Raw genomic sequence first — 27,942 nt, forward strand, 5'->3', positions numbered from 1 at the left:
CGTCTGTATACATCCAGGGCCGGCCTTAGGGGTGTGCGAGCTGTGCAGCCGCACAGGGCGCCATGGAGCAGGGAGCGCCATGTGGCCGACACAGCTCGCAAATGGCTGGTGTCAGGGGAGCTAAAGCAGGTACCCGGGTGGAGCATTAATTATTCTCCACCTGGGTCTATAAAAATGTATTGTTTTTATTGCGGGGGCGGGGCTTATTGGGAGGCAGGGGTGGGGTTTACAGCGAGGCGGGGCTAATACATACCCAAAGCCCCTGGTAACTCCTGCACAGGAAGAAGGAAGTAAGTGTGTGTGTGACTGTTTTCCTGCGTGTGTGTGTGATTGCCTGCCTGTGTGATTGTCTGCCTGTGTGATTGCCTGCCTGTGTGTGACTGTATGCCTGCCTGTGTGTGTGACTGTCTGCCTGTGTGTGACTCCAACTGTGTGTGTCGCTGTAGTTGTGCCGTTGTGTGTGCTTGTGCCTGTATGTGTGGCTATCTTCCTTTAACTGGGTGTGTGTGCCTAACATTGTGCGTGAGTGTCTGCATGCCTGTAACAGAGTGTGTATGACTGTCTGCTTGTAATGAAGTATATGTGACTGTCTGCTTTTGACTGTGTGCCTGTAACTGTTCGTGATTGTGTGTCTGTAACTGTGTGTGACTGTCTGCCTTTAACTGTGTGTTTGGCTCTGTGACTGTCTGCCTGTAACTGAGCATGTCTGACTGTGTGCTTGTAACGGTTTGTGTGACTGTCTGCCTATGCCTGTGTGTGTGACTGTATACAGGCAACTTGGTGAAGGGGGGGGGGGACGTGAAGACTTTGTACATCTGTACAGACTGTGTACATCTTAAATTTCACCGTCAGGGACTCCATGGTGTAAATTTCCTCCACCCGCACTAGCCATTGTTGGACGGTTGGTGCCCCAAGTTGTTTCCAGAGCATAGAATTAGCAACTTAGTTGCATTCAAAAAGTGTTTGGTTAGTGATTTAAAAAAAAAAAATTTGGACAATAGAGCTTTCGTGTGGTGAAATAGCATTGGCAGGGGGCTGGAATGGAAGGTCAGTGTCAATTATTTCTGTTATTTTTGAATGAATCAGACTTCAATACAGGGCATGTCCACTAAATATGGAGACCCGTGCCGACTTCCTCCCCACAACTCCAACACCTGCTACTCCCCCCCCCCCCCCCCACCCCACCCCCCGGGTCTATACGGTGAAGTACTTCAGAGGCCCTGTACACAATGTCTGAAATTAACTCCAGTCAGCCCTCCAATTAAAATCCTGAAATGCCACCACCTCAAAGGACGTTATTGCAGGTCGCCCTTCTGTAGGAGTTAAAACAGGATCTTCTTTGGTGAACATGTTACTAAAATTGCTGACATCTTCAGTTCCTTTAATGGCTGGCACAAATGGAGGCGTCACATTCTGTAATAACAATGCAGCCCAATCTATGTGCTGGAAAAGAATGTGCATCATTGTATAAATTAGTAAAATAATTATATTGAAAAAAGTATTACAGATAATATGCCCAAAAAGCTACGTTCTGTACAGATCCCAATGGAATTATCGAAGCCAGTCCTCAAACTTCCTTAAAATAACAGTCTAAGCACCATAGCCACTACATTTAGCTGTAGTGGTTATGTTGTCAGGAGTTCCATGCTGCCCTACTACTGAAAACTAGCCCTAAAACTCCCTGCATTGAGCTAGGCTGGTGGTGCATGTAGGTACTCATCTGCTAAGAGTGCTAATGTAATGCTCTCAGCCAATGACCTGGCCAGTGCCCAGTGGACCCCAGATAAACTGTCAAACCATTTACAAATGGCAGGGTAGATACAGCAGAAAAGTGAACACCGTGCCAAACAGAGTGTATAATAGGTGTAATAAAACTACCTTATGATATAGTGTATAAAAGATTATGTAGACATAGGTACTTTTTGGTCAAATAAGTAATAATTCAATAACCTCAAAAAGAGTGCAAATAATAGTGCAATATGTAGCATACAAATAAATAATGTACAAATTATAGAGAACTCACTCACACTTTAGATCGCTACTTACAATAGCAATCTATACTATTGGATTTTCTATCTACTTATCTTTACATATTGGATTACCATTGGACCTGGTTACCATATTCCATACGGGATCTCCACAAATCCCCTAACGGGGATTGTACAGTCCACGTGCAATACAGCAGAGCTTTAAGTAGCTCTCCAAAGTCTGAGTTAGTTCTCCAATTTGAACATTATTTATTTGTATGGTACATATTGCACTATTATTTGCACTCTTTTTCTCTTCTCTGTTTGAGATTATTGAACTATTACTCTTTTGACCAAAAAGTATATATGTCTATATAATCTTTTATACACTATACCATAAGGTTGTTTCAGAACATCTAATATACATAATATGTCACGTTAGAGTTGGTGGGATTCCATCTTTTCCTGGCCCAGTAAGTGCTCGTGAAGTGTTTATGGAGGTAAAGTTTGCTGTACAGAAAGTAATAACACACTTATTGCTGCTGCAGGTTCTGGGTGATCAGAGCTGGGTATGATTTTACTATGATTCCCTGAATGGAAGTGAATGCAGGAACTCATAGGACATGCATGTTTGTTTTACTTATAATGCTAATTTAACTATGAGAATGTCTTTCCTTGCAATTCTACTTTAAATGCACTCTATTACTTGGGATGTGGGATTCACATTAGAAGCTCTGCATTTTGTCAACCTCGGACTTGCCCCTAAGACAAAGCAGTTCCTACTTTATCCAAAACTATCTTTTGACTGTGTTAGAATTTCAGTGAGATTTTAGTGCAGTCAGCATGAGTGTTTCATTATTATTATTATTATTATTATTATTTTATTATTTATATAGCGCCATAAGATTCCGTAGCGCTGTACAATGGGGTCATAAAGATTTTATCTTAACAAGATGCCGATAAATATATATATATTTTTGGCGACTAAGCCACTAAGTAAAAATAAATAAATAACATATGTTCTATTTAAAATGTACGTACTTCGAAAAAATGGTGCTCTTTGACATCTTGTGCGCCTTTCTCACTGGCCCCAAGTCGTGCCCTTAATTTTTTAGTGAGAAGCTGTAAAAAGGAATTTTAAAAAATAGATATTGTTAATTTTAATAATAAGCATCAGAATAACATGCATTTTCCCTGCTGGTAAAATTACGAATGCCTTTATCACCCATGCTGTGTACATTAAAGGGTTACTATAGTACTAGGAATACAAATCTGTATTCCTTGCAGTATAACTCCTTTGTACCCCCCGTCCGCTCGGTCGCGCCCCCACCTGCACTGTAATGTTTAATAATCCCTTAGTTTAGTTTACTTACCCGATTCCAGCACCGACCACCCTCTGTGCTGGGTTGGCGCGGCGCCTTCTCCGACGTCATCCAATGGAGGGGGGCGCTATTGGGCATGTGTGTAAAACATTGCGAGCACATTAGGCCCACAAGATGGACGTGGAAGGATTAATATGATATACGACATGGGCTTGGATAGAGTGGATAGGGCAAGTGACATGGGCAAGCAGACTGTGGATAGAGTAAGTTGCATGAGGGAGTGTCCTATTGCAATTTATCTATAGTGTCCGATTCGCGACTGTGCTCTGTCCTGCAGCAACTACCTATATCTAAATTTTTAGATAGGATGCTAGTGGGCACTGTACATCATGTAAATATGTAATATGAGTGTCTTATGGGTAATAATGAATCATTTATGGGTGTCATAGAATGACTCAGGGTTTTGGTTTAAATCTCTGTAATAATTAATATGTCATTACCTGTATTAACACGCAGTTAGTAACATCCAATTTAAGGTGTATACATAGTTCTGAGATATGAACATGGCAAATAAGATTACTATTATGAAAACGCAAAATAAAAAAACTGGTACATTCCCTCTTCCAAAGATCAGCGAACCTCCATTATTTTCTACACATTCTATACCACTTCCAATGCAAGATTTCGGGATGTGTGCCATGAATCCCTACTGTACTGATTAGATGCAAGGCTCCATGAAGACGGTCTTATCAGAATTCCCCCATCCCAAGGCAGCTTGCTAGGGCTGAATTTCCCTCATCAATGGTGAATGCACAGCTTGAGCTTGGCTCATATGATCTATTAAATGTATTAAAAACTAAACGTGTATGGCGACTTACCTGGCCTATTATTGATTTGGCGTTTCTGGACAGAGACTTTGGATATTTGAACTTTCCTCTGATGATAGTAGCAGACAGCTTCTCTTCATCACGGCCTACAAAAGGGTACTAGAGAAAAAATACATTTTAAAAACCCTCAGTTTTAGTTTGTAAAGTTGTAAAATACAGACATGAACAGCTGAGCAATAAATGAGGAGTTTAAGGTTTTTGTAAAGATAACACAATGTGAAAATCAGGACGCATCACAGGTGTGCTGTGTGAGTGTATGAAAGTACGCCATGTGCACGAGAACTGATCACTGTCATTATATACATCATCTGGTAAGCTGCAGGGGAGTTTAATTTTAATATAGTGTATAGGTGCATAGGTAGGGGCAGATATCCATTGATTAAGGTAGTGGATAGTAAAGTATCAAATATACCACTATATGCTGCAGGAATAACTATTGCAACTATGTATCACATAAGAAAAACTAATGGTACTATGTCCAGCAAGTTAGATGTTTGCCTTAGGGTAATAGTAGTATAGGCAAAGTTAGTTACACTTGCAGACTGATATCTGTGAATACATAAGTGGGATTGACAGTGAGGGTGCATGCACCGGTTGATCCCTAGGCTTATAGATTTCTAATCCCTACATATGGGACATTTTAACGTTTATCAATAAAAGTTATATTTTAGAGTGCTCTCACCACACTAGATTTATTTTGATTGTACAATAATAGGGCTCAAACCCCTTGAGGAAGTGGTGAAGCTATGTTTCTCCTTGTTGCTAATTGTGGTGGACGAGATAGATCTCTTTTTTCTAAAAAATAAATATGTTTACAAATTCTTAATGAAAGACTGTTCTTACCTCTCCAGATAGCATTACATAAATTACTACTCCAAGACTCCACCAGTCTACAGCTCTTGTGTATGGCTTGTACTTTAAGATTTCAGGAGCTGAGTAATCTGGTGTTCCGCAAAGAGACTTTGTTGTGCCACCGTATCCGATTCCTCAGAAATAAGGAAATAGAATTGTATATAAGTTGAAGATTGATGTTCAGTTTTAGCAAATTACATTTGGGTATGACTTTCAGTTAGACTGATCTGTAATCTTAATTACACATGTTAAAGGGTTAGCTTGTGGCTGATGACTGATGACATGTTTCTGTATGAGATCTCATATTTTTATAATAATAATAGCAAATTGAATTTGCTGAGTTTTTAAGTTTACCCGCATGTCTGGACTAGGAGGTGTCACGTCTAAACATTTGTTATGAAGGAAGTAAGAGGATACCATAGTTAAGGCATGACAGGAGGGGACTTTCATACTATTCAGTGGAACTTGAATTCACTACATAAACCTTTACCCAGCAGGAGTTCATGGGATGATGTCAGACACGGCTATCCATGTCGGTTAACGGAGGGATGTAGAAATCTAAGCAATCTACTTGTCCAAAGGACTAATGCAGTAGCCCAATCTGCTTCTCCTAACACACAAAATAATTTCATTTAGAAAAGTTGGGTTTCCTGCTTGGAGCCCTGAGCATAGTGTCTGCCCTCTGCCCTCCCTATATTATCTCTTTCTGTCACCCCACAGTGTTTGTAGTGGTCGTGGTGTGGCTGTGTGTAATGTGTGTGTGCATGTGTATCCAACATAGACTGCCTGGCCCTTGATAAAGAAATGAAGCACACATTTTATACACATCATTTTATATGTTAAGTGGTTGTTTATATGAAAGCTAACTGACTTTGCAAGGACATTTCGAACTTACTAAGTGAGACTTTTTATCACAAATTACGTTTTAATTAGAAAATGATATTTACCTTTTTTACAAAGACCATAGTCGGTAATTTTTGCAAATCCCTTTTCATCTAGTACAATATTTTCTAATTTTAGGTCTCTAGATGATTAAAATGCAGAAAATTAAGTTTTATTTATTTTACATAACACTAGAGGCATTTAGAATAAGCTTTATAAATGGTTAACGTGAATAACTTAATATAAACAAATAGGGTTAAACACAACACAAATATCACTGACACTCCATGGGTAGTTTTTTTCTATAATCTTACCTGTGGATGATTTTCTGTTCATGTAAGAACTCCAGTCCCAGGACGACACATGCAGAATAAAATCTGGGAAAAATAAATAAATCTGTTACCTTCTAGAAGATGCAGTGTTTGTACTATTAAATGGTTTAATTCCATAAATCCTAAGTCACTCTGACATTTACATTCATTCACAGGTTTCCTTCTGCTCTCTCACGGCTGGTGGGTGGTTATTTATGATACAGAGGTGATTGGTCGTTTAGCATTTACAGCTGGTTCCATTAACCAATGCCGATGGTTGGTGCAGACAGCAGTGCATGTGGCCAGATTTAACCGCACTGATACAGCATACAGCATTGGACGCATACAGCAAGCAGATATACAGCAGTTTATGGGATATACATCAATTAATACAATTTGAAGTCATTTTCAATAGAGAATATGTTTGTTAATGGCCAATCATGTTTATACGCATTCTAAAACCCACCGTGGTAGCTTTCTTCTTCCATTATATTTGGTTACTTGTGGCTCTACGTCATCACTTATTTGAGTCTGTCTTTTATAAAGAATTTGTCAAATTCTATTTTTATGATGTTGTTACTGTTGTAATGTAATGGGCATTGTTTTTGCTTATTGTTTTATCTTCTTTTTACTCTTATAAACAAAATAAACAGAATAACAAAACCCACAATGGATCCCATTTTGTGTGATATCCAGAGTACAAACAGGTATAAATAATTAGAATTTATGGAATTTGTAGCCCGTCTGCAGAACATTGGATTAGACCTGCTGCGTATACTCACATAGCTCTGGGTTCTGGAAAAGGACTCTGGTTGTTCTTGAGGTTTGCTCCTAGGTCGCCCCCAGCAGCGTATTCCATTGCGAAACAGGCGTGATCTCGAGTGTGGAAACACCCAAACAAGCTAATTAAAAATGGGTGACGCCTTTTGGTCACAATTTGAAATATCCGCTTCTCAGACAGAAGGCTGGAAAGGAAAAATAAAAGTTAAAAGTAATTTTCCCCTGATCTCTGAAACCAAGCTACAAAAAAAAGACAAGGTATTAATTGTTCTTCATTTACTGACCTATTGAGCGCAGGGTATGTCTCTAATTCTCCTTTTCTTATAACTTTCAGGGCATACATATTATCTGTATTCTTGTACTTAGCCAGCAGAACCTACAAAATTAAAATAAATAAAGTGTTGTGCTGCATCTGTTAAGACACCTGTTATATCCAACTAGAATTGGAATTCCACTTTAAACTTACTTTGCCGAAGCCCCCTCTACCCAACACAGAGCGGAACTGGAAGTCCTGCATGCTGAGAGGAAGCCGGAGCCGAATACTGCCAAGAAAGGAAAACATTAAAACATTATTAATTAAAATGACCACTACAACCCCACAATAAAAACAAAGACTTAAAAGAAAATGCTAATATAACGTATAGCAGGTAAGTAAACATACCATAAGTCCTCAGATGTTTCGGAAGATTCATGGTCACTGTTATGTAGAGGGGAATCTGTTCTATCAGACTCATTTATTACGTCTGGTGTTGGGTTTGTAATACCACCAGTATATTCGTGGCCTTCTCCGATATCCTAGGAAGGAAAACAATTCACGATAATAGCCTTTTTTTCCTTGAGAAATGTTACATCTCTGAAATGTATATCATCGAATAACTAATTGAAAACAATTTTCCCATGAGATGCTCTGTTTTCTTTATTTAGGAAATATAAAAGGAAGAGAAATAAAAGCACTGTCCAATGTCTCCTCTCTCTAGGATTTCTCTATCAGAGCTTATAACAATGATTGACAGGTGGTTAAGACAAGAACAACAAAAACTCTATTTCTCAGTGTTCAGCCCACCCAAGCCAGGACCCAGATCGTCTGCACAGGGGACTTGTGGGCCAGCCAAGGTGAAGACATAAAGACTGATGGATGCTATTGGCCCTTGGGGTAAAGCGCCATTAGCACACTCTTTGTTGTGCTTTTCCTTTGTGAGTGTCTGTCCATTATATATACATTTTATTGTTTGCTATATTTGCATATATTTCTCTCTCTCTATGTTTTAAATGAAAATATTCTGAACATTAAGGTAACCAAATACCTGCCTTACTGCACTAACACTTTAGGTGATTTATGTCACATTTATTTATTTATTTACAGTGCAGTGGAACTTGTTGGAGATTTATAAATATTAATAATAATAATTATTCATATTTATAATTTATATTTATATAAATAATATTTATAATGTATTTATAATAATAATGTGATTTATGTCACATTTATTTATTTATTTATTTATTTATTTATTTACAGCGCTGCAGAACTTGTTGGCGCTTTATAAATAATAGTAATAATAATAATAATAATTTATTAGTATTTTATACAAGATTTGCTCTTGAGACACCTTTTATTTTGTTAAGCTGACATAATATTAAAAGTACTGAAAAGTTACTGTTAGTCTTTGATAAACCATTAGTCTAATTTATTTGCTAAACTCAGAGTTAATCAACTCAAACAATCAATAAAAGAAACATGTAGCCACATAAAAGGCAAACTCAAAGTAAACTAACCATTCTAGCTTGATGTAGTGGCTATATTGCCTGGAGTATCCTGGCGCTATTCCTGGTTAATGTCATTTAGGCTCTTCTAAGTACCCGGATACCCCCCTCCTCAGCCACATTGATAGTGAGGAATTAACACTTCTGTATTATCACTGCCAATTATATGCAACCTGGATGGCATTGACTGGTGAGAGCTCTGCGCTATCCTCCATAAATCACAGCTGTCACTGTCAAGGTTGGATGGAGTCATCATTCATAGTGCAAACATTTAAATACATTATCAATGTGGCCAAGGGGGGCTATCTCTATAAGCTAGAGGGAGCCCCATTTTTATCTCAAAATGCTCCCAAAGGGTTTAACAAAATAAAAAGTGGGCTTATACCCAAAGATTACTTGCACCATATCTTCTTTACCGAGCTGTAATGGTTATTGTACACAGAGTGCTCATTTATTGATGACGTTTAGGGGTAAAGAACAACCCGCACATCTTTACCTGACCCAACATATGCGGGACCTCAATACACACTGAAATCTCATGCTGAAATCCTATTAAACATGCCTGACTTGGAGCAGGAAGCGCCTTTAAGTCATGTTCCACATCCGGTAGTATAATTGGTTCCTTGGGGAAGATTGGAATATCGCTATCAGAAGGAAGAAAAGAATAGTTTATCTCTCTGTCTGGTTAATATATTGTGTCAGACTATCATATCATTGTACTCATTACATTTTAGACAATAATGCTGCTACATACAGGACATTATTTAAAGGATGCCCGAGAATACTTCTCACTAGTGGAGCAGATTTCTATGTCTTTGCACCGTATAGAATTCTACATTCTGTGCATTCTGTGTGACATCCAAAGCACTTTCACACCCTGCCTGTCAGAATGTAGAATTCACTGGAGTCCTGCAAAGATAAGGAAATCTGGCGATACACGCATGAAAGCTGTAGGCAGCCTTCAAAATGTATCCTTGATTGATACACATGCTACGACAGACATATAGATAAACAGAGGTAAGGTGGAATAAATTGGTAACTTGGGATGGATTCAGGTTCTAACAACATTGAGTAAAAAGATGTAAAGTGAATACCCAGCCAGCTCTGGCTCCTGTGTGTCTGTCACCAAAAGCGAAGGAGCAACTGTATTAATGTCCGCCTCCGGAGCTGGTAACGATGTTTCTTCTGTAAAGGTTGAGACATAACGTAATGTAAGTATTGTATATCATACACAGTGATCAATAATACTTCACAATTATTTTCACCTCAAAGCCAATGGAGATAAAAAAAAAACACTTTATCCAAGCCTAGACTGTCTGATATTTAATTTAAAAAGAAAGTATATAAAATGTATTTGAACATTTGCATTACTCCATTTGTCTTTTACTTCTAAGAGAAAGTGCAAAGGCTATATAATTGGAACATACAGCTGGACATTTCCTCATAAAACCTCAGAGTATACAGGTTTATGGGATACGTGCAACTCTCTCTTTCCTCTTTGCAGTGGTTGGTCGTAGGTTCCCTGCAGGACACAGGTAAGTTGTCACATAGTACAAAAATCTTACCATGTGACAGCACAAGGACACTTAACCCACCACAAACCCTTCAGCTGTAGTTGTTATAGTGCCTGGAGTATTCCTTTATTACTCTGTATTTAGTTAATTGTTGAGTGGGTCGGATTGGCTGGGTATACAAGGGTCCATGGTTCTCTCCCTAATGGATCTTCTGAGACCTCATCAGTGGCTAACTGAAGGACTAGCTATTAAGTGTTACCTGTTCTCTTATTTTCTGTTTGTTTTATTAAAATATATAAATGATTTGTATTGATTATAGAGAATGTTTAGATGTTTTTATTTGAAGTGCATCTGGCATAGGGAAAACAACTTTGTCTAAATTTAAGAAAATAAGAAAATTAATTCTAAACCTCGCAGGACTTATCTTTTTGTATTTGTATTCACTTTTTGTCTCACACAGCTTTGTTACAATGCTGCCGCCCATCCCATGTGTTCCCTATTAAGGGTTAAGAAGTATATAGGGGTGTATATATAAAAAATACCCCTCTCTGTCTCATTAGAGATATCTTTGCCAGAAGCTCAAGGAAGCAAGGTGAAGGGTCAGTGTAGGACCCGCTTAGGGGGGGTCTGCCTTGACGTTAGCAGGCGGGCATTCCCTCCAATGGCCATTGGAGTAACTAAATCACCTCAATTTGTCTAAATATACATAGGGATTAAGGAGAGAGCAGGTGATGTGGGATTATTAAAAATCTTTACTGTACTTGTATTGAATTATTGTACTAACTCCATTTTAACCTTATATTGTGACAATCCTCCATTTTGTCCTCCTAACCTGACTTCTTCAATCCTCCATTTTGTCCTCATGACTTAACTTGTTCATTTTAAAACTACCTTACGTGACTGAACTTCTCAACCCAATTAGTATAGTAGGCAAAGACTGTGTTTCCTGCAAAGACACAGGAGTTGCCGACTACTCCCTAAAACTTGTAAGATAGTATAGTTTGAAGGCCACGAGAACACAGTAGTAATGAAATGTTCTATTCATAAGAGACCTTGCACCTGGACATGAGGCCTGATATCATTGACCGTGTAAAATGACGCTCAAGACCCCCTTATCCCCACCCGTGTCCAGAACAATCCCACCTCTGGTGGGTGGGCATGGGACTAACCTCTTAATTTTTGAACCAATAAGTAAGACACTAACCCCGACACTTAACAATTAATCCAATTGATGATGTTTATTTGCTGATATTCTAATAATCAATGATGACGCAAAATGCCTCTTAAAAGGGCCTGCGCGCCCGCTTTTTCTTCACTTGCCAATAAACTTTCTCGAAGTTATTTTAACCTGAACCTTGTGTGTCAGACTTAATTACTTCAGCGTATATACGCAATTCAATTTTATTAATTTGGACAGGAACAGATAGACATTTAAACATTTTGGTTTACCTTTAAAAAGTACCATAACACAGGTAACTTTTTTTTTTCTTTGGTTTTTACTATAACTCTGACATGACTGAATGCCAGAATAGCAGAATGAAGCACTAATCATGGAGAGGAGTAATAGTTATATGACAGTTTGTGTCCCTCCATTCTATCTGCAATGTGCTGGCAATGAAGCCGCCATCATGGTGTCAGAGAAGAAGGGACGTGCTGCTGGGACCTGTTACAGTGCTTCCCAAATAGGAGAGATGAGATAGGGGATATGTAGCAAAGCAGCGTTATAGAGACTGTAACACCAACTGGTAAAGAACATGTCTTTCTTACCAGACTACGGGGGAATATTACACCAAGTTACAAAATACAGTGAGCTTTCATAAAATGCTAAAACTGGTTCAGTGTCCATGAAGATTGATAGATATACACTTACACATAAGCACAGGCATTACACACACAATGTTTTAATGTACCTGGAAGTTTCTCTCCTTTCTGATCAGCATTATCAGATATCTGGCGTCTAGCGCGCTGACAAGGCAAAAACAAAAATAATTAGAAAACAAAAGGCACTTTGCAAGAAAAATTATAACAAATCAAAAGCTTTTAGTCTATTCCCTTGTTGCTGCCACAGAGGCCAGCGATACTTTTGAAACTGCCTCAAACAAACTAAAATACAGGGAATTCGTCTACCTAAAGGAACACTCCAAGTACCATAACAACCAGTGAAGGACAGGGATGAAAGAGAATAATGTTAAGGTAGGAATGAACTGATGGGAGTGAAGGTAGTGAGAGTGATTGGAGATTTTAGCCCTAATTGATCCAGGAAATAGGACCAGGAGTTAAAGATCCCCTGGTGGGTGGGGCCTGATGGGGAAAAGAAAGTAATGCCATATCTCATGCCCATACAATCTCTTCCTACTTTGAAATGAAGTGGCTTTGTTTCATTTGGTTTGTAGTCAGATATTGTAAGCCAAATATGTGTAAACGAGATGATGGCTATTTGGCGAGTAGTAATGAAGTGCTTTTGGAAAGTTTCTGTAATAAGAGATTGATGGAGATTTAAGGCCTTGGAATATACCGTAACAGACTTAATTACCTTAATAAAGCCTACAAAGCACTGGGTGAAACAAAAACAGAATCAAATAGGATGTGGATTATAAGATTGTGAATATTGGTTAACATTTGCAGTGCATGGGTGATTTGGGTGATTCCACTTCAATCAAAGGAAAGTAAAGGTCGATCAGGCAATGGTTTTCCAATGTTTAGTATCAAATTTGCCAAATTGCTGCAGAACAGATTTTACAATGTTTTCCTTAAACAATGGTCCATTCAGTCTCTGATGGGATAGGAAGATTTCCCCCTCTGGTTCCAAGTTGCTCATTCCTTCAGATGCTTTTTGACCAATATTTAAATTTTCTGCTACATAAACACTCTGTGCTATTTTGGCAATGGTGCTAGTTGTTGGACTCATGTAGGACCTGCCTGACAGATAATTAGGACAAGAACTAGATTTCTCAGTGTTCGGCCATCCGAAGCCAGGACCCAGATTGTCTGCATAGGGGATGCGTGGACCAGTCAAGGAGAATAGATAAGGACTAATTGGATGTAAGTGATCCTTGGGGCAAAGTGATATTTGCACATTTTTTGTTGTGCTTTACTTTTGTGAGTGTCTGTTTATTTATCCAATTTATCATTTGCTATAACAATACTACACTATATTTGAATATATTTCCCTCTTTGTTTTATATGAGAATATACTGAACCTAGAGATAACCAAATATCTGCCCTAATGCACTGACACTTTAGGTGATTTATGTCACTTTTATTAGTATTCTGCTCAAGATTTGCACCAGGAACACAATTTGTTTTGTTTTGTTAAGTTAATATAATATTAAAAGTCCTGAAAAGCGACTGTCAGCCTTTCATAAAACATTTATTTACAAAGCCCAGAGTTCATCAATTCAAATAATCTAAAAAAGACACATGTGGCTGCTTTAAATGCAAACTCGAAGCAAACTAACCACTCTAGCTTTCTGTAGTGGTTATAGTGCCTGGAGTATCCTGGTTTAATGTCAAACCATTTAGGCTCTTCCAAGTACCTGAATACCTCGCCCTCCTCAGACACATTGATAGTGAGAAATTAACACTTCTGTATTATCAATGCCAATTATATGCAACCTGGATGGCATTGATTGGCTGAGAGTTCTGGGCTTTCCACAACCCATCACAGCTGTCAAGGTTGGATGGAATTATAATTTTTTTGGACAAAAATGTAACGTCTACATTATCAATCTCTGGGTGCCAGGTAGAAAACACTTTTTGTGAAAATGCTCCCAAATGGTTTAACAAAAAAAAGAGGGGCTGGTAACCAAGGAGTCTTTGCACCATAACTACTTCACTGAGCTGTAATGATTATTGTACACAGAGTGCTCATTTAATGATGAAGTTTAAGGGTAAAGAACAATCAGCACATCTTAGAGCTTTACCTGAGCCAGTATATTCTGTATCGCAGTATAAGCTGAAATCTCATGCTGAATGACATGTAAAACGTTTTGACCTGGAGCAGGAGGCGCCTCTAAGTCAAGTTCCACATCCAGTGATAAAGAAATGATTTCAAAATCGCTATCAGAAGAAAAATAGTAGTTTATCTGGCTGCATGGTTAATTTTTTACGTCAGATTGTCATATCACTATACTCATTTTATCTTATACAATAATGCTGGTATATAAAGGACATTATTTAAAGGACGCCCAGGAACACTTCTCACTAGTGTCTTTGCACCGTAAAGAATTCTACATTCTGTGCTTTCTGTGTGACATCCAAAGAACTTTCACACCCTGCCTGGCAGAATGCAGAATTCACAGGAGTCCTGCAAAGATAAGAAGATCTGGCGACACCAGTGGTGGATCCTGGAGGGGAAGGCAACGGGGCATTCCCCCCTGACGGCTAATGCAGGGCTGGCATTGTCCAAGCGTCAGCCCTGCAATGTGCCTGCGGACCGGGGAGGGATCAGAGATCAGAGATCTCCCTCCCCGGTCCGCAGGCACCGTGCTGACAGCCGTCAGGGAGGGAGAGAAGACCCGGGAGCTCAGCCTGCAGCTCCTCCGGGTCCTCCTCTCGCGAGCATTGAGCGTTGCCGCGGTTACCACGGCAACGCTCCAAATCTCGCGAGAGTGAACTCTAGCCCTGGAGCGCGGGCTAGAGTTCACTGTAACCACTGGACCACCAGGGATTCCCACTGGGACCACCAGGGACTAAGAAATGTCCCCCCTCCTCCTTAATAAAGGTAAGAATATTTATTTTATTAAATAAAAAATAAAAATTAAAAGCCTCCCTTCCCTCCTTTCCCCCCCCAATACAAACACTGCCCCCCCATACACACACTACACACACTGTCCCTCATACACACACTACACACACTGCCCCCCATACACACACTACACACACTGCCCCCATACACACACTGCCCCCCCATACACACACTGCACACACTGCCCCCCCATACACACACTGCACACACTGCCCCCCCATACACACACTACACACACTGCCCCCCATATACACACACACACACACGGCCCCACACATACACTGTCCCCTAACACACACACTGCAACCCTGACATACACTGCCGCCCTCACGCACTCGCACACACACTTCACTGCTCACACACACACACACACACACTGCACCTTTCACACACACTTCACCCCTAACACATACCACTGCTCCTATGCCTTATATCCCAGCAGACCCCAGGTAAGTTGTCAAACTGTTCTTAAACGGTTTGACTACTTACTCTGGGATGGGATCCTGGCACTACGGGCGCCATAACTACTACACTGAGCTGTAGTGGTTATGGTGCTTGGATTATTTCTTTAAATAATCTACAAGTGCCCCTCCCGAGATCAGGCTCTGGATCCGCCACTGGGCGACACAAGCATGCAAGCTGTAGACAGCCTTATAAAATGTAACCGTGATTGATACACATGCTAAGAAATTTGCAGACAGCAGTAGACAAACATACGACAGACATATAGATAAACAGAGGTATGGTGGTGTAAATTGGTAACTTGGGATGGATTCAGGTTATAACAACATTGATTAAAAAGATGTAAAGTGAATACCAAGCCAGCTCTGGCTCATGTGTGTCTGTCACCAACAGCGAAGGAGCAACAGTGTTAATGTACGTCTCCGGAGCTGCTAACGATGTTTCTTCTGTAAAGGATGAGATATAACATAATGTAAGTACTGTATATCATACACAGTGATCAATAATACTCCAATAATTTTAAACACAAAGCAAATGAAAATAAAACAAAAGAACACAATATCAAAGAACTCTCTGATATTCTGAAGTAATACAACATTTCTTTGAACATTCACATTACTCCCTGCGCCTCCCACTTTTAAGAGGAAGTGAAAAGGCAATGTAATAGGAAAATGCAGCTGCACATTTCCTCATAAAACCTTGGAGTGTAGAGGTTTATGGAATATGTTTGGCTCATTGTAGTGGTTATGGTGCAAGAACTGCCCTGGCACCCCCTATTATAAGAATCAATGAATTTTTGAACGGTCGGTTTTCTTACCAGGTGCTGCTCCCCAAGTCCATTACCGATGCTGGAGAGCCGGACGTTCCTAAGCAGGAACTTCTCTTAGCTCTCCTGATCTAAGTCCTGAGCAGGCCCTGCAGAGCCATTAATAAAACGTTTGACTCCTTACAATGGGGCTGGAAGAGTACTCCTGGTACCATAACAATAATGATCTGTAGTGGTTATGGGGCTTGGATTGTTTCTTTAAAGAGTAGTCAAATCTATAGACACTGTACCACAGTGTCCTATAGATCACCCTATAAAAAAACAGTTGGCACCCAGAAAATCTCATGGCAGAGAAACAAAGCTAAACACTAAAGATTAAAACTCACAAAAATATAAAATACATGTTAATTGTTACCTATTAATATAGTGCATATGAAGTTACTGAACCTTTACCTTTAATTAGAGAACTGATTAGAATGCGCAGACTGTCTATGTTTTTCTCACAGTTTTGAAGGTTTTCCTGGACAGCAGCAAGATGTGCAACATTCTGTAACAGTAATAAGAATAGTCAGGTAGCTGAGTAAAATGTATGAATAAATATAGCCTTAATTTACCTCATTCTAGAAAATAAACCCTAATAATTACTCACAACCCAGGATACACGTGGACTATATTTAGCTCATTGCTCTCAAACAACAAAGTTCACCCAGATATTAAACTATTATTATGTCAGTTCCAGTCAGTTATTGTGCATAACATGCAGGGACTATAAATTCAGTTCTCATTTTTTCTCTTTCAGTTTACAAAAGTCTTAACAGTTCGAAATACAGTAGCTGAATGCTTGCTTCTGTGGGAAGGGCACTAGGCACACTACAGTGCTTCTTTGCAGGCAAACTAAATTATAGACATGCATTATGGAGAGAGAATCTTTAAAATCAGAAAAAAATAAAGAAGCAATTAAAAACATGTATCCTTTTTACTGAACAATGCTTCTTGGTTGATTAAGAAAAGCGCGTGCCTTCAACTATTTAGCTGCGAGAGATGGCGGCAAACACATGGAAATCTAGGTGATGATATTTGTATGATCTATCTTGATTTCAGGAACAAATATCACCAGCAAACTGTCCGTGTAATTCAGATTGAATGCTGTCAGGGCGTAAGAGGTAAGTAATGTAAGCGGCGTAAGGTTTTTTTTTTTAACCCTGCCCCTCCCTCCCCTCCTCCCTCTATCAATTTTTTTTTTTTTATGTTATTTCTTTATAAACGCAATGTAAATGTAACCAACTTACTTTGGAAATATCATTTGAATATGCTCTGATCATATTCTCTGCTCCATGCTTCACCTTCAGCTCAACTTCCAGCTTTTTCTGCAAAGCACTCAGCTTCACGTTCTCTGCCTGGGAGCTGGTGTTACCTTTAGGAGCATCTGAGATCTCTGGACATACCGGAAATTAGTAACAAGAAAAAAAGACAGCATTTGGATTTATCAGCAGACAGTATCACTCAATAAATAAATAAATAAGACAGTTAACATTAAACAGAGTAGGTAATGCCAATTACAGATGACACAGACCCAGAGAGGATCTTTAAATCAAGGTGTAAAAAAACACTAAAAGAAAAGATAAACACAGAGCAAACAACAAAAATCCATGCAGCTAAAAGCCCCCCAGGCAATCACTAGCTCCAATCATTTAAAAATATGACTGGAGCACTTGGCTCAAGAAATATTTATATTTATGACTTTTAGTGAATGAAACTACTATCAAGTGCTGAACTATACACGTCTGCTGGGTTTATTGGATATGCACAGCATTGCCATTAAAAATAATGGAAACACTAAGATTGGATGACATTCCAGTTATTTCCTGCTTTCAGACAGTAGTGGATTATGGGTAGGAGGCAGTACACCCTGTATGGGGAGACACACAAGGCGCTACGTGGTTAGGACAAACTCACAGTATAACAACAGTGGTCTGGAAATATATATATATATATATATATGTGTGTGGAACTACCATCCCGAAAATATTAACTCTGCGATCTAACGTGCCAGAAATGTCAACATGGTATATTTTGTACATTGTCTCATGAACAGAAAACTATACCGAAAGTATTACTTTAAGCACCATGATCACTTCAGTGATTTGAACTGGTCATGGTGCTTGCAGTCTGTATGTGCAGTGTAAGAAAAGCTGCAAATACAGAGATTTTTGGACGAGTGTCATTAGCCAGTCTGGAATGAGAGTACGAATAATGTCAATTCATTGGAGGGTCAATCATTATGTGAGAGAGCTTAGTTGACTTTTTTAGCCAATGAATTTTGCGCCAGCAGAACCCTGATAAGAAGGCAAATCATTACAAAACAGTTTGCCCCATTACTGGTGAACTAGGCAAGGATATTCCTAGCACCATAGCCACTACAGAGGGCTATAGTGGTCAAGATGCTTTGAGTAAGTATTTAATTATAAGCCATAAACAAGAGTTTACGAGAACAGTAATAATGGACACAGGCTTAATTAGCTTGCTCTTCAGTCTGTTTGCGTACAGGTCTAATAAAGGTTTTACATCACTTGTACCTTTACAGAGAGAAACTTAGCCAGTCGTATATCAGACGAGGGAGATCGGTGCTGGAATCGAGTAAGTAAAAAAAGGATTATTTAACACTTTACATCGGCAGGGTGGCAGGGCCACAGTGGCAGAGGAACTCACTAGTGTTTGGAAAACATCTTTATATTCCATTAATGTTTAGTGTTCCTTTAATGGCATACACTTTGTAGAAATTTTTAGAACCCCCATCTGGGATGTTCTACAGTTTGCCATCATTTTTACCGTAGTCACAGTACATCTACAGAAATACACTTGTTCTCCTCTACACTTCCTACCAGGATCCCTCTTCCAGTTGAGGACAATCTGCGGACTGCCCCATACAGTATAGCACATGTGCGCTCTAAGCTGTAGCTCTGACACGGCTGAATGCCAGAATAGCAGAATGAAGCACTGATCATGGAGAGGAGTAACAGTCATATGACAGTTTGTGTCTGTTCTCTCTGCAATGTGACAGCAGTGAACTAGGGGAACTGGTACAGTACTTTGGGGATTGGTGACAGGGGATTTGTAGCAAAGCAGCATTATAGAGAATGTAACACCAACTGGAACAGAACATGTCGTTCTTACCAAACTTCGGGAGAATATTACACCAAGTTACAAAATACAGTGAGCTTTTATAAAACGCTAAAACTGGTTCAGTCTCCATGGAGATCGGTATTTATACACTTACATATATACATAGAAAACACACACACAACGTTTTAATGTACCTGGAGGTTTCTCTCCTTTCTGCTCAGCATCATCAGATATCTGACGTCTAGCGCGCCGAAAAAGCTGAAACAAAAACGATGAGTAAACAAAAGGCACTTTGCAATTAAAATGCTCAAACAAACCAAACGCGTTTACTTTCTATCCCCTTGTTGCTGCCACATGGGCCAGTGATACTTTCTAAACTGCTCCAAACAAACTAAAATACAGGAAATTAGCCGTGGCCGGTGAGCTTACACTTTAATGGCCATCTGAGTGATTCTAACATAATTTGTTTAAATCATTTAAACATGTATAGGGATTTAGGATAGTGCGCAGAAAACTTTTTATTTGTTCTATGTATTTGGGCTGATGAATACTATTGCCCCTGCTGCCACCCAAGAGTAGTGGGAGTTTGAGTGCAGGGTTAAGTTTGTGTAGCATGTCATCATTTTCTTGATGTTGTTATGGTGCTTGGAGGCCCAGGCGCAGTCTTACATATATAATTGTTAACCTGTTCTTGAAGATGTGTCTCCGGCATCTGTCTCTTCAGCTCAGGCTAAAGCAGGAGCATTTGTGTGAGCAGTGAGGAGGCGTCCATGATTGGCTGAGAGAGTCAGCTGCCCATCATTAGCTAATATCAGTAAATTTCTATATTTTACTAATGATATGCTGGGAGTGTTTGCTGACGCTCTAAGCCAGTCACTGCCTTATCTTCATTACTAATGTTCCTGTATTAGTCCAAGCAGGAGAGGAGAGGGAGAGACCGGTGATTGGGTATACATCTTTAGTCTTAAAAATTCAAGAATGGTTTAACATTTAAAGTAAATCTGCACAAGGAGACTGCAAGCACCACAATAACTTTATTAAGATGAATGTTTTAGACTTTAGAGTGTCCGGAGGATTCCTTTAAAATAACTGAAAAAAAAAAATTAAATAATTCCTTATTTTGAAACATGAATCATTTTAAATAGATATTATATCTGCATTATACAATCTACACTACAGATAAGTGGATGGTGTTTTTAATGCTGGCATGTTCCAAACCACTCCCTTTGTTTCCTTGTTTTTTGGTTTGTTTGTTTGTTTTTGTGAAATTATACTTTTTTTTTTAAAAGATGCTAAACATAAGGGAAAAAAGGGACTGCTTTAACTTATCTATAACCTGAAGGATGACACAGGGTGGTACTTTAGTCAAGCTCCAGTCTTTATTAACTTTGCCATTGGCTGTACTCACCTCCTTCCAGTGTTGCGTCACTACCAGGAGTGACGTATCTCTGGCACTATATGCTGACTCTTGTGCGATCACAAGAGTCAACACAGGTTCATTGGAGGCCTTGAAAATAAGTTGCACCAGTCCATTCCAGAAATGGTTGTGGGGGACTATAGGGAGGCTGGGGCCTGGAGATTTATACAATGACAGATCCGCTTTAACGGGTAGGACTCGATATATATATTACATTCAATATTGTTTTATTGTGCATTAACACAGGGCTTGTCAGAAGAGACAGATTAAGACTGCCAATGGATGCCAAATTGGGGCCCTCTTCTACAAAGCCCTGGGCTCTGTTCTTCGAATGGGAGTTTGTGGATGGTTGAGTGTTGTGTGTGTGAGAGTGTGTAGTGTCTGAAAGTTGTATGTGTGGAGGAGGCCAAATGTGCCTGTGTGTGTTTTTTGTGTGGAGTCTTTGTGGCTGAGTGTTGTATGTGTGGTGTGTGAATGTGTTAGAAGGAGGTTGATTGTGTGCAGGTAAGTTTTTCATTTGCCCCCTCCAGCTTACATTTTGGCAGGGGAGATGTTATCCCTTGTGGTCCGGTGCAGTGCGTTCTGGTCAGGATCCCTGGTGGTCCAGTGAAGGAGCATTGTGATCTGCACCTCTATCCTTACAGTATGTGCAGAGTACATGAATATATCACAGAGCTCCTCTGAGCAAATGTGGTAGAGTGTGATATTTGTAAGATGTGTGTTGACTTTCCACATGGCTGGGTGTTCTTAATAAGTGCGGGGTGGCTGAGTGTTGTAAGGGTGGGGTGTTTGTGTAATTTGCTGAATGTGATGTGCGCGGTATTGGCTGACTGTGATATGTTTGCTGGCTGAGTATTATTATATGTGGGGGATGGCTATTTGTGATTGTGTGGTGGTTGGCAGAATATGATGAGTGTGGAGTTTGCAGAGTGTAAATGGCTTTAGGGAAGGCTGAGTGTATTTGCATGTGAGAGTGGTGTGTTGATAAACAGGATGATAGGGAGGGAGGGATGGTAGCATAAGGATAGATAGGAGTGATGGTGGATAAAGAGGGAAAGATTGTAGCGATGAGAGGAAAGAGAAGGATCATATAGATAGAAACATAAGGATGGATAGGAGTGATGGAAGAATAGGAAAGGAGTGAAGGAGACATGGATTGAAGTGATGGGAGGAGAGGGATGACTGGAATAATTAGAAAGGGAGTTAAGGATGGATTGTAGTGATGGGAGTATAAGGAGTGATGTTTGGAGTAATTTGAGGACAGGGATGGAAGATAATGATGTTACGATAAGAAGGAGGTGATGGGAGTGAAGGTGTTTGGAGATTTCAGCAACAATTGGTCCAGGAAACAGAAGCAGGAGCTGAAGATCCCCAAAGGGCATGGTCTGATAAGGAAGTGATGTCACGTATTGTATTGCCATTAGTGCTGTGTGTGATTTCCATAGCAGATGCAGCAGAGTGACAGCACAAATTGCAATAAAATAGCTCTGTGCTCTGTGAACGGCTTTTAATCCCCCCTGCCCTGTGTCCCAGGTTCTCTCACCCACCTGGTAACACAGTGTCCGAGAGAAATCATAATTATATAATAATTAAATATATAATATATATAATAATTATAAACACAAAGCAGTTAGTCACTAAGTGAGAAATTGCAGAGAATTAATCAGACTTTAGCCAAAATAGCCAAGCTGTGTATTTCCTGGTTAAATACACTCCGTTCTATTTCCCTATGATAACCATAATGTACTGTTAACTTATTTTTAAAGTGCATTTAGTAAAAGGGGGTAAAAGATGTAACGTGAATATTATGTGTTTAATGCATTGAAATCCAAATGGTAAAATTAAATCTATAATAGTTCAGCTGTCACTATAGCCGACTTGAAACATTTTCAAATAAATTTTAAGTTAAATTTTTAAATGTATTTTCAATTAAATAGCAGTTTATTGCAAATTGCTGTAACTATAAAGAACAGATTGAAGTGATACAGGAATGGGGAGACAATAGGCCGGGAATTTCATGGGAATTTCAACATGGAAAAATGTGTTAAATATTTAATTTAATTGAAATAATAATAAAATAAAAGATCTGTTTCTACCCCTCCAGTGATACATTTTAATAATGATAAAATGGGTCTCACCTGTATTCTCCTTTTAAACCCAGCTATGAATTATATTGGAGTTTGGGGTAAGGTGTTATAGCTCTCAGTTAATAATAAATATAATTGGAACCTTAGAGAAACCAAGTGATTTACTTACATTTCGAAAGCGCAAACGTGGAAAACATGAGAAAATGTTTCTATTTGCCATCATTAGTAAATTGATTACCACAACAGCTAAGCAGTGTCAAGGATCTGACCAGTGTCTAGTGACTGCTGTAAGCTGTGACCATAAAGGGTGATGTCACATCGAGCAGTCACAAACGATCACAGGTCCCATCCAGCCAGATAGACAAACACACAGACACCCATATAATATATAGTTTTATATTAACTTAATAGAAGATACATTATAGATATATATATATATATATTAACTTAATAGAAGATACATTATAGATATATATATATATTAATTTAATAGAAGATACATTATATATATATATATATATATATGTATATATATTAATTTAATAGAAGATACATTATATATATATATATAAATATATATATGCAGCAATCTGTCTCTCTGTCTGTATGTACATGAGTTGCGGAGGGGCTTTATTCATTAAACTCGAGTTACAGTGAATTGAGAAATAAAATGGAAAATTTAGGCAAAAGATATGTTTTCGAAACATATTTTATCTTACCTTAGATGATCTTACCTTAAAATCCAGCATTTAAGGTAATATAATTTTTTTACACGTTTGCACTTTATTTTGCGTACACAATTTGCACAAAAAATATTTGTGCCAAAGACACCTTTTTCATTGTATAAGGATTTAACTTAATTGAAATAAAAATAAAATAAAATATCTGTTTCTACCCCATCAGTGATACATATCAATAATGATAAAATGGGTCTCACCTGTATTCTCTTTTTAAACCCAGCTATGAATTATATTGGAGTTTGGGGTAATGTGTTATAGCTCTCAGTTAATAATAAATATAATTGGAACCTTAAAGAAACCAAGTGATTTACTTACATTTCGAAAGCGCAAACGTGGAAAACATGAGAAAATGTTTCTATTTGCCATCATTAGTAAATTGATTACCACAACAGCTAAGCAGTGTCAAGTGTCTGACCAGTGTCTAGTGACTGCTGTAAGCTGTGACCATAAAGGGTGATGTCACATCGAGCAGTCACAAACGATCACAGGTCCCATCCAGCCAGATAGACAAACACACAGACACCCATATAATATATAGTTTTATATTAACTTAATAGGAGATACATTATATATATATATATTTAGACAATAGCAAAAAGTATAGCTGCACTCCTGGTTGAGAAATAAAATCTTCAATAAACGTATTTATGAGAGAAATTGCATAAATTGCTGACAATTGTACTTTTTAGTTTTAACTATTAATATGAGAAGGAAATTAACATTGCTACATCTAGTCTTCTAAAAAATGAATATTTAATAGTTAAAACTAAAAAGTATCAATGTCGTAAATGAGCAAGTTGGGTGCTTAATTAGACTGGGATGATGGTTTTGTCTAAATGCACATCATATACTACCAACATCACAATGATCAGCAAGCACCTAAGATATATCTCAGGGAGAGACATGTACTATAACTGAGTGGATATACAATATGTTCTTGAAAATAGCATTCTTGTTGTTTTCTGGGCATACCTAGGGTGAAGGTGCCCTCGCTATGAGTTATGGAGCGTAACTTCAAGCATGTTTTATACTACTCTTAAATGACGAGGTAAACCATAAATCTGCCTAGTTCAACATGTTTATACCAACCTATCAATGATCAACAGTATGATCATTTTTTGTTCTTGTTCTTAAACTTAAAACCGTGCTGTATTAACCTGCTACACTGTAACATGCTATGAAAAATGCTTACAGATGCTGATGTGGCTCTGTAAGCCTGTTGTTATTACGTGCACGATAAAAAAAATAAAGAATTTAAAAAAAAATAAACTAAAAAGTACAATTGTCAGCAATTTATGCAATTTCTCCCATAAATATGTGACTTGGTCATTACTAAGTCGGTATTTTTACTGTTATATAATCTTGGTTCATTAAGTATTTGCTACAGTATTTTTAATAGTGAATTATATTTAGCAATATATGAGATAATAGTTTTTGATGCTTGTCACTTTAATATCACTAGTTATTTTTGCAATTTTCAGCACCATCCGCACTTTATGCACATTATTTCATATGCACTGTCACTTTAAATATAGTGACAACTCACATTTTAGGAATTTAATATATTGCACTATTATTAGGTGCCTCTAACAGGTTCACCATGTAAGAAATCCACTGTTGATTCATTCGTCCATAGCTTTTATCTATTTAATACCATCACTCTTATGCACTTTACATTCAAAGGGTCTGCAATAACTTTATTGTTAGACTATTTCAGCACGTATCATTTGTTCATACACGTTGCTATAGGAACGTGCTGACCGCCATCACGTCTGTTCGTGATGACATCACATGAGGGGTGGAGTCACTTTTATGCATGCGCCCGGCATTCAGCAGAACGCCGTCGGCAACACACTTCATCTGGGGTAAGTTAGATCACCTCACCTTATTTACTTTTGTTGTTAATTATGTATGTATATATTTAAAGTTTTTGTATCAGTATTCATGTCTTGATCCTGAGGAAAGTCCACAAGTTGGAATGAAACGTCGATCCTTATTTTAAATGACCTAATAAAGCATTGAAGATTTTATTTCTCAACCGTGAGTGCAACTATACTTTTTGCTATTTTCTGGATACACTTGAGCCCAGGCTGGCACCCGGCAACTTTTTTGAAATATTACAGCTTGAGTGCAGGGCCGTTCTCTATATATTATATATATAGATATCTATATATATATGTATATATAGATAGATAGATAGATGCAGCAATCTGTCTGTCTGTATGTACATGAGTTGTGTAGGGGCTTATTCATAAAACTCAAGTTACAGTGAATTAAAAAACAATGTAGTATCCGCCCCCCCCCCCCCCCCAACAAAAAAAACAACAAGGGTGAGACCTGCGAGTCTCAAAACTATTGATGCTCACATAACTGATGAAACCTGCGAGTTTCGAAATGTTCACTTGACATGTTGACACAAACGGCTACATTTTGGAGACCTGCGAGTCTCAATGTTTCTTAAATTTTTTTTTTTTGAAAACGAATAAACAGATATTTACAAAAGAAAAAACAATGTAGGGAAAATTATTAGGAAAATCTATTGTCACAGATTCCATTTATTTTTTCACTGCAGTTGTCTGTTTAGTGAATAGCCCCCAATATGTTTTTTTTTTTCTCTGTAGCCCTTTTCCATCAGTAAAATGAGAGGGATGAATTAATAATGGCAGCTACTGATAATGGCTGCTCCCCAGGAGTGTGACTCCTATCAATCTCAGGACAGATCAAACAGCCTCAAAATTGTATTTAATGTATTAATCCACTTTGTGTAACGCTCCTGTGTGATCCTAACCGTAACCCAGCTATAATCTAACTATGGTCTGATAGCCATGCGCAGCACAATTTATTAGGGTGTTCACCCGGGAATTCTTTCCCTTTGTTATTGTTTAATTTTATATAATATAAGTATTTATTAAAGAAACACTCCAAAAAGCATGGCCACTACAGCCTGCTTTAAAGGTTATGCTGCTAGGTGTGCCTTAGTGCTCCTTTATAGTAAGTAACCAAATTGTTCAAGGATGATCTGACAATTTACCTGTGTGCCACCGGGTGGCTGACTGTCCTGCAAGGAGCTTCTGTTAGCTCCACTGAGGTATGGCTGCTGTACAGGGCCGGCTCAATGGCTGAGAGCTCCGTGGTTAATGAGTGCAGCCCTGCACGGAATTACTAGCTCAGTTGGCAGGAGCTTCCAACAGCAGACAGTGTGGCATTTCCACCCAGGGGGACCCAGGTATGTTGTTAAACCATGCTTAAATGGTTTGACTACTTACTCTGGGAGACCGCCAAGGTACTACTGGCACCATAAGCACTGCAGCAAGCTATGCTTGTTATAGAGGCCTTAGGCAAAACTCAAATATGAGGCCCCCACTAACACCCATAGTGGAAAAATAATAGGGGTTATATTGTGTGTGTATAAGGAGCTGTAGTTATATTTAATTAATTGTGTGTGTATAATGAGCTGTAGTTGCAATGAAGGGCAGGATTCCAGTGCTGGATATAGAGCTAGTCTCTGTATTCATCATTCAGAGGTTGGCACTGTCCAGGGCCAGATTAAGTGGGCCTGGTGCAGACAATTATGAGGGGCCGAAGTACAGAATCCTATCAACCAAAAACACTAAAATAGTCATACCTCTCAAGCATTATGTAGCTGGTGGAGATGTTGCCGGAGGGAAACACATAGGATGCAGCTATAAGAAAACTCAGATTCTCTTAAAATATGCTTATATCTCTCTAATTCATGCTTTCACCTTATCACCGTAAAATCCATACTCACTGGCATACAGACCGCGGTCGCAGGTGTCACCCTGCGGACCCCTGCGACCGGGTATTCGCCGCCATCTTTTGTGGCCCTGGACCGCCGGGGCCGCCGTTCAAGGGATCCATCGGGTGGCCTATGCTGTCAGGACTACGCGATGGAGATGGATTGTCAGGGGGCCTGGTCAGCGCTGGGCACTTTAACAGTGCGAGCGAGCCCCCTGTTCTGAGATCACACGCTGGGAGTGAAGTGACTGCACGTCACTCCTCCCAGCTTACACAGAGCCCTTGCGGGAGGAACTCTGACTTCCATCAGCCTGAGCCACCACTGGGAAAGTCACCCTCCTGCACCTAAAAGGTAGGAAACAGGAGGGTGACTCAAATATTTTGTGTGTGTGTGTTTGTTTGTATGTGTGTGTCTCTCTGTCTGTATGTGTCTGTGTGTCTTTCTGTATGTGTGTATGTGTGCCTGTCTGTTTGTATGTATGTATGTGTCTGTCTGTCTGTATGTATGTGTGTCTGTCTGTTTGTATGTATGTGTCTTTGTACGTGTGTGTGTGTGTGTGTCTGT

At 39.0% G+C, this 27,942-nt stretch overlaps 1 protein-coding gene and 1 long non-coding RNA gene across 2 annotated transcripts; both read right to left on the reverse strand.

Moving 5' to 3' along the window:
- Positions 1-1,239: 1,239 nt before the first annotated feature.
- LOC134586229 (serine/threonine-protein kinase N2-like) lies at positions 1,240-19,605 on the reverse strand. Its single transcript, XM_063441726.1, has 13 exons — positions 19,572-19,605; positions 9,860-9,950; positions 9,262-9,409; positions 7,663-7,796; positions 7,468-7,543; positions 7,286-7,377; positions 7,004-7,186; positions 6,225-6,287; positions 5,976-6,052; positions 5,020-5,162; positions 4,168-4,275; positions 3,009-3,089; positions 1,240-1,443 (listed from the first exon to the last, which is right to left on the reverse strand). Exons 3-13 carry the CDS (start codon positions 9,271-9,273, stop codon positions 1,240-1,242), a joined length of 1,173 nt encoding a protein of 390 aa, XP_063297796.1. The 5' UTR covers positions 9,274-9,409; positions 9,860-9,950; positions 19,572-19,605.
- LOC134585659 (uncharacterized) lies at positions 12,139-15,907 on the reverse strand. Its single transcript, XR_010086536.1, has 3 exons — positions 15,844-15,907; positions 14,203-14,338; positions 12,139-12,244 (listed from the first exon to the last, which is right to left on the reverse strand). It is a non-coding gene; the product is annotated as an uncharacterized LOC134585659 (long non-coding RNA).
- Positions 19,606-27,942: the final 8,337 nt, after the last annotated feature.

This window comes from Pelobates fuscus, chromosome 2 (assembly GCF_036172605.1).
Source record: "Pelobates fuscus isolate aPelFus1 chromosome 2, aPelFus1.pri, whole genome shotgun sequence".
Classification (NCBI taxonomy): domain Eukaryota; kingdom Metazoa; phylum Chordata; class Amphibia; order Anura; family Pelobatidae; genus Pelobates; species Pelobates fuscus.